Below are 12,780 nucleotides of genomic sequence, written 5' to 3'. Positions count from 1 at the left end.
AGTGATTGCTTTTTCAAATTTTATTCTGCATCAGCAACACTGATTTATCTGTCAAATATTTTCACTTATTTTACTTTGTTTCTCTCTTACTAGAAAATATGCAGTAACTCGATCAAGTTTTCTTCAACTATTTTAATTTCTACTTCATTCAAAGAATTTAACTTACCTTTTCTTATTATTATATTTCCTTTTACTCATTCAACCAACCTTATCCTCAAGTGCTTGTTCAAGATGACTGAAATAGGATCTGTCACAATATAAAACCACATACTAAATTCACCCCATTTGAGCCGTTGAGTTATCCATTGATCGTTGAACATGGCGAACGAGAAAAGTCTCCCTCTTTATGATAAAATTTGGGTGAAGCACACGTTTTCAAGAACAATGGATTCCTTGATTTTGCTCCTCCTCTTCCTGCTTCTCGGTTATCGTATTTTCCTTGATGACAGCAACACCTTCGCTTTCTTCGTTGCTGTCATATGCGAATCATGGTTCACTTTCGCTTGGATTCTCGTCATCAACACCAAATGGTCTCCTGCATACACCACAACCTACATAGATCGTCTCTTGCTTCGGTAATAATATAGTTAATACTGTTAGGTCAAGTTGTATTAATTGTTTTTCTTATTATATAATACATGTATGTGTGTTTCCAATAGGGTACCTGAGCCTGAGCTTCCACCAGTTGACCTATTTGTGACAACTGCGGACCCTGTTCTTGAGCCACCTATCATCACAATCAACACTGTCTTGTCTCTGTTGGCACTTGATTATCCTACCAACAAGCTAGCTTGCTATGTTTCTGATGATGGATGCTCCCCTCTTAACTTCTATGCCCTTCTCGAAGCTTCTAAGTTTGCCAAGCTTTGGGTACCCTTCTGTAAGAACTACAACATTCAACTTAGAGTGCCCTTCAGATACTTCTCTAACAACACCAACCCTGCAAACAATGAAGATTCACCAGAATTCATTCAAGACTGGCGAAGACTCAAGGTAACATCGTATACTTTCAAATTGGTTTTTTTTTTTTTTTTTTACATATTGTCCTAACGTTAATAAATTGTCCTGACGGCTTGATTTAATGATGTTCGTGAGTCTATACAATTAACCCATGACCATTGGACAAATTTGAGACGGTAAAAAAACCTTCAACTTGATTTTGCTAACAACCAGAAAAACTATGTACACACATCTGATTAAAGTTGTCGTGTATAATAAATTTAAGACTTTTACAAAATCTTGTTAACAAGCAAACATGCCATGGTTTTGTTTAGAATCTTTTAGTTCAAAATTAATTTTAATAAATATTTTTCTTATACTAACAGCCAATTAATAGTTTTTTTCTTTATGGTTTTTAAAAGTTATTGTCAAAAGTAATAGTTTTATATTCCGGTACATTGTTTTATTAGTATTCTTTTCCAACATAAAGACAACACAGTGGTTGACAAAATGAAGTTTTCTTAGCTTCACGTAAACTGATCCACATATAGCTAAAATAAAATACCATTTGGCATTTGCAATCACTTGCCCTAAATGTCACTGTACAAGTTGCAACTTTTTATCCATATGTATGGCAAAATCTCACGACAAGAGAGATGGGACAAATTTCGTGATGGGAATGTATAAGAAAATTGACAATTCAATAAAGTGATAACTTAAAAAAAAAGTTCTCTCAAACTTACAATAATATTTGATATTTAAAAGAATTAAAGATATTTTTCGTCTTCAAATTATAAAAAATCATGTTTTACATTATACTAAAATATAATCTTTACATATTATTTATATTAATTTTTTTATAACAATTAAAGGACGGAAAAATATTTTAATTTTATTTAAAAAGTACTCATAGAAATAAAATAAACAGAAAAAAAGAGAATAAACATTATGAGTTGTACATATTAAAGAAATTCATCTACGGCATCATTAAAAGAATATAACGAATATCTAACAACATATAAAAGTTGCAATAATTACTCAAAGTAAAACCAAATAATAATACCTATAACTAAAAAAGAAGATAAACATATTTTAAACTATAATAATTATTGTGAATAGTTTTTCTCTCTAGACATTTCAAATTAACAATCCAAAACATAAAAACAAAGAAAAATATTTATAAACTTGTCCAAATATTCGAATCCGACAGTGAAAGAATTTTCGGGAATAAGTTTTTTGGGTTATTGTTATGTTGTTATTCTTTTTTGTATTATTAATTTGAAATGACACTTATTTATTAGTTTCTTAATTGTTTATTTTTAATAAAATATTTATTTATTTTATTAAGAAATAATAACTATTTTAAATTCTAATTTCTTAATAAATATTAACTGATTTTTTTTAAAGTTGGATTACATAAATTTAAATTGAATTAAAAAGTATAAACTTATAATATTATAAAATATTTAATTATCTAATATTAATTAATATATCTTCAATGAAAACTTCATCTAACGTTATTTGTCTTTGTTTGCAGAAGGAGTACGAGGACCTTTGCAGTAAAATTATGAATGCATCACAAAATTCGATTCCACTTATAGGAGAATTTGCTATCTTCTCCGATACACAGCTTAGAAACCATCCAACCATAATTAAGGTACATCATAAATTATTGCAGTTTAACAACATAAATATATATGTACTTGTCTCTTTCAATTTGTTTTCCTTATATATTTTAAAGAAAATTAAATTTACTGAAATCATTATATTTCAATAAAATATTAGTTTTTATTTAAATTTCCCTTAAATTATTTTTTTATTATGCAATATGCAATATATTCACTGAAAAATAAAACTATTATAATAAAACTGTTTTAACATACTGCTAAATACGTGTTAAAAGAACTTTCTAAGCTACAGTGGTGCAATAGATAATGGATTGGTGGTCTGAAATATTGCAAATCTCGTGTTAATTTTTATAACTAAAAAGAAGTATGTGAGGATAACTGAGTTTTTCGTTTACACTCAATAATTAATGTTAGAAGTGTTGAATATCAACCCGATCCATAAATAATAATTAAAAATCGAACTGAAAAATGTAATTAATTAAAATTGTTATTTTTTAATTTGTTGGGTTTACTTTTTCTTCAACTAAATAATGATTTTTAAAAATTAATTAGTATATAATTAGAAGAGTCCATAAATCCATTCATTAAGTTTTAGGTTGGAAATAGTATTTTGGTCTCTTATATATTATTCATCGCTATTAAATCTTTCTAGAATCTATCTTAAAAAAAAATAAAAATCTAACAATGGTATTTGGTAAGAATAACAATTTAAGTCTAATTCAGCTTTATAAAAATGATTTATAAGGTGAAATTTGCATCTACAAAACTGATTTTGTAAAATTGAGTTAGATTTAAAATTCACTTCTTAACATTATATTATAGTCATGGTTTAGAATCTATCTCAATAAAATTTGTTATTTTTGAATTTATTGTTCTACCTACAATTTTAAGTCGTTATTAAATCACCTATTAACGTTTAATTCCATCCTCGACATATATATACTTCAACTTAACGTAACGTTGAAAATTCAACAAGATAAGGTTGTCTTTAGAGTATATATATATATATATATATATATATATATATATATATATATATATATATATATATATATATATATATATATATATATATGCAAATTTCGTCTTAAAAATCAATTTTTGTGAAATTGAATTAGACTTAAAATTATTTTTTAATAATATTATAGTCGATTATTCATGTCAATGACATTGGACTAATACATAAGTAAAAGAAAGTATAGATTTTAGATTGAAAATTTTTTTATATAAAAACTTGTTCACAACTCATTAATATCAAATCTTCTAAATCCATCTTTGAAGAAACCTAACAAATACTTCGTTGCTTAATGGATTAATGCTATTTTATTTATACTATAGTTCTAAAAAATATAATATCAATTTTATGTTATAACTTTTAGTTATAACATTATATAATTTATTTATAAATATATAAGAGAAAGTTGAGATTATAAATCTAGTAATTATTATAAAATAAGTTCAAATTTTACGCTTTTATTCCGCAATTTTTTATTATAAAATGTGTGGTAATTATTTTGCAAATATTTGTTTTACTATTTTAAAAAAGGTTTAATAATTGTATATTAGCAACAACAAAAGAATCATAAAAGCTAATCTAAATCTCAATCGAACCATAAAATATTAATTTGATTTATTTGAAGTTTACATTAAATTAGAATAAAATTAAACTCAGCGATATTTGACTTTTATATATTGTTTCAATGAGTAATGGTTTAATTTACTTCCTGAAAGAGAACGCATACAGCTTCAAAACAAATACTTTTTGCACATGTTGTTAGGTAATATGCGAAAACAAAGGTCTTTCAGACGAGTTGCCACACTTAGTCTACGTATCTAGAGAAAAGAAGCAGGAACATCCACATCATCATAAAGCTGGTGCCATGAATGTGTTGGTGAGTTTCTTTTCTTCATAATATTACTCTGTTACTGCTAGTAATCTGTATCATTATTTTGTATTCAGAATTCTTTCATGATCTGAAATGTTTACTTTTTGTATCATGAACAGACAAGAATTTCTGGAGTGATGACAAATGCTCCTTTTATCCTGAACGTAGATTGTGACATGTATGTTCATAATCCAAAGATTGTCCAACACGCCCTCTGCATTTTACTAGATTCAAAGGGAGAGAAAGAAGTTGCATTTGCACAATGTATCCAGCAATTCTACGATGGACTGAAGGATGACCCTTTTGGAAATCAACTTGTGGCAAAGTTTATGGTGCGTCAAGTTTCACGACACCTAGCAAAACCGTTAATATGAATTGCGAAAAATAAGAGTTTTAAGATTGATTTGAGACATCCTCCTTTTGTGCAATGCAGTACGTAGGTGGTGGGTTAGCAGGGATCCAAGGTATATTTTACGTTGGAACAAATTGCTTGCACAGAAGAAAAGTAATTTATGGCCTTTCTCCTGATCATCACATTCCAAATGGAAAGAAGCATCATGACATCACAGATGGTATACTTTGATTTCACTGTTATCGTTTATGAGTTTATAAAATTGTTATACTCATTCTCAGTTTCAAAAGGTCTGGATATTTTTGTCAACTGAAAAGAAACTTCAACTTTTGAAATTATAATTATCTGATATACCATCTTACAATATAAATGTGTGTTCAGGGAAACTCTCAGAAAAGAAAAGAATATTTGGAAGTTCAGAGAGGTTTTTGGAATCAGCTGCTAATGCTTTGGAAGGGAAGACATTGGCTTCCAATGATAAGATTTGGAAATATGTTGAGGCAGCCAAAGAAGTTGGCAGTTCTGAATATGAATACGGCACTGCTTGGGGTAAAAAGGTAAGCTTTTTAAAATGAACAATGATAACTTAACCACTTTTTTTAATAATTTTTTCACACGTCACTATTTTATTATTATTAGTAAATGGAGTAATCACAAACTACCACATAGACGGTTATAAAAAAATTGTCAAAAAAAATTGTTAAAAAAATCTCTTCCTTTTATAATATATAAAAAAAGATTAAAAACTTTTTTTTAATAATTTGTTGATCATAGATTATGTGTCAATATTTTATTAGTTTGTATATTTGAAACGAATCAATCTCAAACTACACGATTATAAAAAAGTTATAAAAAAACATTTTCCGTAATAGATAAAAATGTAAATTTTATTTTATAAATTAATTTTATAAAATTAAATTAAATTTAAAGTTTATTTTTTAACCCTGAAATTTCTTATTTGTTGCAAACAAATATATTCATAACAAAAAAATGTAATTAAAAGTTAATTTGTTGTTGAAAAAGTTCACTTTTTTTTGTCATGGGTGTTAATTTTAGGTGGGTTGGATGTATGGATCAATATCAGAAGATGCACTTACAGGACTGAAAATACACACACAAGGATGGAGATCGGAAACGTGTGCACCAGAACTTATACCCTTTATGGGTTGCTCACCTCAGGATATCATAAGTGTAATGAGTCAACAAAAGAGATGGGCCTCAGGGTTGCTTGAGATTCTCCTAAGCAAACACTGTCCAATTTTTGGAACCCTGTTTGCTAAGCTCAAATTCAGACAGTGCTTGGGCTATCTTTGGGTACTCACTTGGGCCGTACGATCTGTTCCTGAAATTTCCTACACTCTTCTTCCTGCTTATTGCATCATCAACAACTATACTTTCTTGCCCAAGGTATCAACTTAGATCACATGCAAATTTCAAACTCATACATAAACTAATTTTTATTCATTGAATATTTAAACTTCAATTTTCATAAAGATAAAAATCTCTTCGTAATCAAAAGTTTAAGCTTGCATACATAATTCTCAATATAATAGCACAAAATTTATATTTTGTAATAAAATTATTAAAATTAGAAATCATATACTAAAGATAAAATAAATTTATAATATACTAAGTGTAAATTTCATCTTATAAATATATTTTGTAAAATTTAATTAAGTTTAAAATCTACTTATCACAAAGTATTTCCTAACAATTTATTATTTATTGAACTTATTGTATCATTTGTTATTAGACCATTATCAAAATATTATTAATGTCTAATCTCATATACTTGAGATATAATTTAGTGTAAAAATGTATTCAAGATATCACATCAATTAAAAATAATGAATTTAAAGTATATAATTATTACAAATTTATTTATTATAAGTCCATTTTATAATATTAAATTAGAATTAAAGTCAATTTCTTAATTAATAACATACTTTAAACAATTTCTTTTTCTTCCATCGACATACTTTCTTTTGATTGCTTACTTTGTGCTTTCTTTTAAGGTTATAAAAAAGTACAAGAGTTTGAAGATAGTTACATAAATTTCAAAATATTACTTGATATCCAATAACTTACTCAATGCACACATTTTTCGTTGTTTCAATGGTCTGCAGGAACCCGGGCAATGGATTCTTGTCACTATGTTTGTGATTTACAACATAACTACTTTTGTAGAGTACTTGAGAACAGGGTTGTCAATTCGAACATGGTTGAACAGTGAAAGAATGGCAAGGATAACGACCACAAATGCTTGGTTTTTTGGATTTTTGCACATCCTGCTTAAGGTATTCGGATTATCAGACAGTGTGTTTGAAATAACAAAAAAAGAGCAATCATCATCCAATGAGAGTGCTAAAGAAAACAATGGTAGATTCACTTTCAACAACTCTCACATTTTTGTACCTGGTACAACTATTTTGCTTATTCAACTCACAGCACTGGTTACCAAGTTGTTGGGATGGCAAGCACCTGTTAGAAATGGTCATGGATCCGGCATAGGAGAACTGTTTTGCTGTTCATATTTGGTTGTGTGCTACTGGCCATTTTTCAAAGGTTTATTTGGCAAAGGAAAATATGGAATTCCCTTATCCACGATATGCAAGTCAGTGGTGTTGACTCTTCTTTTTTTATATTTTTGCAGAGCTTATCAAGGATGATTGGATTTGGATGTTTTCAATGTATTTTGCTACTTCATATCCTTCTCATTGTATGGTTCAATTGTTAGAATACAGTAATTGAAACATAAGATAATATGGAGTGGTATTAAGTTATGTAAGGAAGATCAATCATCTACCTAATTTGTTCGAAAACGTTGAATTGAAAAAAGTGCTAAAAGTTAAAATAAAAGGTAATGACAAAAAAAATTCACTTGGTAGTTCCATTTTTAGGTCTTTGTTTTTCATAACTATACAAAATAAAATAAAAAATACTAAACCTTAATTTGATATCATCACCTTGACATCTATATTTTATATTTATATTTTAAGAGATATGTTAAATATATTTTTTGTCACTAAACTATCACGTGTTTTTCTTTTTTATTCTTCTAAACTTTGTTTTATTTTCGTTTTTCTCCTTTCCTTTTAGAAAGTCATAAATTTAGTCTTTAATGACCAACGTCATTAGTTTTTTTACGTGACAAATGGTGTGCCACATCCCCAAATTGTTTAAGACATGTGTAATGTGTCTCAAAACAGCAAAATAACTCGATAGTAAAAGTTGTGTCACGTTTCCATCCTAGTAAGGTCGTCAAGATACATGTACTGTTTTCAGATGTCGACAAGATATTTGGATAGTCTGTTAAGGCATTAGGATAGCCTACTAAGGTACATGAAGAATTCAAATAGCTCAGTCATAACTATAGAAAGCTCGGTATAATGCTATCTGAGCTATCTAGATTATTCACTGAGTTATTAAACATCTTACTGAACTATTTGACTTCCTATCAAGTGATATGAGTTCTCCATACATTTTATTGGGCTATTCAGACTTTTTACCGTCTAAATTTTCCATTCACCTTACTAGCCTATTTGAACATTCCACTAAGCAAACCAAATATATTATCAACTTAGAAATATATATATGTTTTGTCCACCTTTTCGGACTGTAAACCTGACACATTATTTGTTATCGAACTATGTTATCGACTTAAGAAACAAGTACATGTATATTAAATGGTGGCATACCATTTACGAAGAAGAAAAAACTAACACTATTAATCATAGAAAAAAAATTAATAACTTTCTAAAATAAAAATAGTTTAAATAGAACAAAGTTTAAAAGAGGACAAAAACAAAAACTTATAATAATTTAAGACAAAAACCTATTTAATGAACAATCATTTAACATACATTATTTTATATTTTGCATAGAAATTTTTCTAAGCGGTTTTTTCTGTCAAACATATATCACTTTCAACGTAAGATAAGTGTTTGAAAATGTGAAAAGTGAGAAAATACACGTAAACGATTTTTTTAAGTGAAATTTATTAGAGTACGAAAAAAGTGTTTTTGTTTTCAAATTTTTTATATGTTTTCATATAGTTCTAATGATTATTTTTAATAAAAATGTAAGAGTAATTGGTCAGCAAACACTTTAATGTCTATTCTGTTGTCCCTGACATTTGTTTTCATTATTTTTATCTTTTCTTCTCATTTTTTAGTTTCTCCCTCTCCATCTATTCATCCAAAACAAAAACTTAAAGAAAAAAAATTCTGTTTTTTATGTGAAACATAAGATAAATTGCAAATGAAATAGACACGTGAATATACACTTGATTAGAAAATTAAGATGAATTCTTTAAATTATAAAATTAATTAATAGTCAAAAGTTTAACAACTTTGTTATTTATCATGCACACATATTTATTGCCATCTTAATCATTATTTTTTAATAATTATCACATAATAAACTTTTCATTTTAGAGAAATTGAAATTATTATAAAATATATATTTGTATTTTTTTTTCCTGCATTTAAACACATGATATATAGTTCTTGCAATAAAAGAGAACAAAACATGTGAACGTAAGCCCTTTCATTTGTTCTTTCTTTCTTTCACACAGAAGAAATTTGAAATTTAATAAAATTAAAACCTAAACTTAATATAAAATTTTTGAAAGTTAGTTAGGAGAGCACAGAAGTTTTAATATCCAAAATGCAAGTGTAACAGAAACTTAATTAGGCCCGGTGGTGGAACAACCAATGTCTCTTAAAAAGTCAAAAACATAATAAATAAACAACACAGAGACAAAGATATTCAACGGTAGAAAAAAACAACTAGCCCAAAAACAACAATATAAAAATTATTCATACAATTTTTCTAATTTTCTTTTTATTGTGAGAATGTGTTGAAATAACGTCACAATAAAAAAAATCATTATTGTATATTAATAATATACATATATGATAAGATTAACATAATATTGAAAAATAATTGTACCTTTTGAACATGTTGTCTAAGATTATTGAAAAATATACATAAAAGAAGTCACTTTTTAAAATATATTTTAGTAATAGGATAAGATAAAAATAACTGAAAATAAAAATATATTTTTTAAAGAATTTAATGACACCCAAAGAAGAATAAATACAGAAGGAAGCGAAGAAGAAGAAGAGGAGGTTGTCTATCATTACCGACTTCAATTTCTCTCTTCTTTGACTCTTTTCGGGACATCACTGCATAATTCAGAGTGCAGAGTTTGTGAGAGAGATGGGTTTGAATTGTGGCGGCGTTGTGGTGAGGTTTGGTTTGTGGGTGGCGGCGCTGTCCATTGCCGGCTACATAGTGGGTCCTCCTCTCTACTGGCACCTCGTCGAACTCCTCAACCATTCTTCTTCTTCTTGCACTCCCTGCGTCTGTGATTGTTCTTCCCAACCCATCATTTCCATTCCCCAATGTATATATACTTTCCCTCTAGTTCAATTCCACCCCTTTTACCTTTTTCCTTTTCTGCCTTCAACATCTTACCAATTTCTTCTTTCTTCAAAATAACTTCTTTCATCACTCATGTGCTTCCAATTTAGATCTTCTTCTTCTTCTTTTTTCTTTGTTTCGTTATTACTGCTACTTCTGGATTGAAATGTGTTCTGGGTCTCTCAAGTTGCATCAAGTAATCATACGGGGACTTATTAAGTGGCATAAACAATATTCAATAGGCTTGCCCTAGCTTAATCAGGCTGTAACTTTCCTTAATTAAATATTAGTCTCTTGTATAATGATAATGTGAAAGTAATTTTTTTTTAATTAATTACCAGGGTTCCCTTTTGCTTGGTTACATGTGGTTGTCACATAGCATTCACCATGAAACTCGCAATAAAACAAGAGTATCATGGCTTAGCCTATTTGTATTCTAAATTAAGAGAAATACTAACCTAAGCCCAATAGCCTTGAAACATTTCTACAGCTTTTGCTTGCTTTTCTTTAATAAATCTGTAGATTATTTATTTCTGTATGTGCTGTCAAAGCAATAGTGGTTCCAATTGAGACTGTTGTTTCATTATGATTGTTGTTGCGTTCTCTTGATTACACACCAAGTCAATCATGTGCTTATTCCAGTTTCTTTATCTGTATTTATGCAGCGCTCAGCAACTCTTCATTTGAAGGTTGGTTTCCTGAATGAATTCCTGTGAAATATCTCAGCTGATGTACTCTGCATGAGTAAACCTTTATTTATTATCGTGACCTCTCTATGACTGAATCTGAAGCATATTTGTGTGATGACAAGAGCCGAAGTTACATAGTTACTCTCACTCATTTAATAAGCTAACTCGTTTCTTTTTAGGTTGGGCGAACTATCAGGATCTGAAATCTCATGTGCCTTTTTGTGTGTTTTCCTTTTATAAAATTTGATTTATTTCTTTTGCCAAATTTTCTTGTGTTTGAAAAATCTGTTATGCAAAGATTTTGTGGTATATAATATAGAGTTCTGATTTATTTCAACCTAGTATTCTACAGTGCTAAACAAAATTTCGGGGTACTCGGCTAGTGTTGCAAACCATTTTCTCTGAAGCATATAATATGGTGTGTTCAAATGAAAGAACAAACTTGTTTGAGTGACATGGTATTCATGGTTTGGTGTGATGCATCATTTTCATCACTAATAGGAAATGGTCATGAAGTTAACATGAGGGAATTGTTATAGATGAACTTATTCATAAGTTAATTTATAGTTCATGAAAAAACTTTCTTCTTCTTTCCTATGAGTATTTTTATACAAATTTAATCAAACAAACTCTCGTATTTGATATTTGTCTGCATGAAGAAGAGGACAGAATTTTTATTTTGCCTGCAGCTGTGTCATCAGAGCATGCTGTTTCTATGCCTGTTTTTCATGTCCAATTGCTGTTTCTTCCCTTGATTAATTGAATTGTCATTTAGATTGTGCAAAGCACGATCCAAAGGTGGATGGAGACACCGAAAACAATGTTGCAGAGCTACTGTCAGAAGAACTAAATCTCCGGGAAACTGAAGCTTTGAAAAATCAGCGTCGTGCTGACATGGGTCTGCTGGAATCTAAGAAGATTGCATCTCAGTATCAAAAAGAAGCAGACAAGTGTAATTCAGGAATGGAGACATGTGAGGAAGCCAGGGAAAAGGCTGAGATGGCCTTAGTGGCTCAGAAGAAGCTCTCTGCATTATGGGAACTGAGAGCTCGTCACAAAGGATGGCAAGAAGGACTTGCCAAATCTAATTCTCGCTCTAAAGGGAAACTGCACTCTGCTTAGACTGTTGTGGCCTACATACTAGTTTCAAATTATAGTTATATATAGTTGGGGTAGTAGCGAATCATCATAGGTCCCATACAACTCTGGTATATCCTTTAAGAGTCAAAACTGTAAAATCCCAATACAAATGTCGCTGTATTTCTAACCTCCATTTTTGGTACTTACTATATATTTAAGACAGTTGAAAGCTGAGAAGTGTTACGTTTTTGTGACAAACTTCTTACATAACAAAATTGTGTGACTACTTGTTTCTGAAAGTTCTGGTTTGAAAGTCGATTCTGACTGTAGCTTATTCTAGAAATATGCAATTGAACATAGCATTTTTGTTTGCCTAAGGTGTGCATTAAACCTAACTGAAAGTAGGCGACCTAATTGTTTATGCACTGAGGAAGGATTAGTTATTAATTGAAGGATTTATGCAGACATATTTAGATAAATTTCTTCATACATATTAAAGTTAGTTTTACCATAAGGTAAAATTGATTTATACATAAATTAGTTTATAGAAAGTATTCTGTATTAGCTTTCATAGAAAATGATTTTTGAAGTATATATAAATTCTTTCTAACTTGTGGAAAAAACTTATTCTATTTTGGTCTAATTCTTTTAGAATTACTCCAACAAGTACTGTATTATAAAATGCGTTGAACCAAAGTTTGTTTGTTCCACGGTCGGGTTATGTAGATTTGGCATTAAGATGGAGGGAGTATGAAAGGGAAGACTTGTTATATGGCTTA

At 29.1% G+C, this 12,780-nt stretch overlaps 1 protein-coding gene across 1 annotated transcript; it reads left to right on the top strand.

Annotated features, from left to right (window-relative positions):
- The first annotated feature begins 278 nt into the window (after positions 1-278).
- Positions 279-12,276, top strand: LOC108332895 (cellulose synthase-like protein H1). The gene is made up of 12 exons (XM_052870812.1): positions 279-575; positions 660-993; positions 2,477-2,596; positions 4,346-4,459; positions 4,573-4,785; positions 4,887-5,025; positions 5,187-5,362; positions 5,862-6,212; positions 6,932-7,471; positions 9,984-10,215; positions 10,898-10,921; positions 11,697-12,276. Exons 1-12 carry the CDS (start codon positions 319-321, stop codon positions 12,041-12,043), a joined length of 2,847 nt encoding a protein of 948 aa, XP_052726772.1. The 5' UTR covers positions 279-318; the 3' UTR covers positions 12,044-12,276.
- Positions 12,277-12,780: the final 504 nt, after the last annotated feature.

The sequence above is a fragment of the Vigna angularis genome, chromosome 11 (genome assembly GCF_016808095.1).
Source record: "Vigna angularis cultivar LongXiaoDou No.4 chromosome 11, ASM1680809v1, whole genome shotgun sequence".
NCBI lineage: Eukaryota > Viridiplantae > Streptophyta > Magnoliopsida > Fabales > Fabaceae > Vigna > Vigna angularis.
Note: the sequence above shows the minus strand (reverse complement) of the source record. Positions and strands in the feature narration are given on the sequence as shown.

Coding starts and splice junctions, on each gene's coding strand:
- LOC108332895 (XM_052870812.1), top strand. CDS start 319: ATGGCGAACGAGAAAAGTCTCCCTCTTTATGATAAAATTTGGGTGAAG. Junction 4,786..4,886: donor AACTTGTGGCAAAGTTTATG/GTGCGTCAAGTT, acceptor TGTGCAATGCAG/TACGTAGGTGGTGGGTTAGC. Junction 5,026..5,186: donor GCATCATGACATCACAGATG/GTATACTTTGAT, acceptor ATGTGTGTTCAG/GGAAACTCTCAGAAAAGAAA.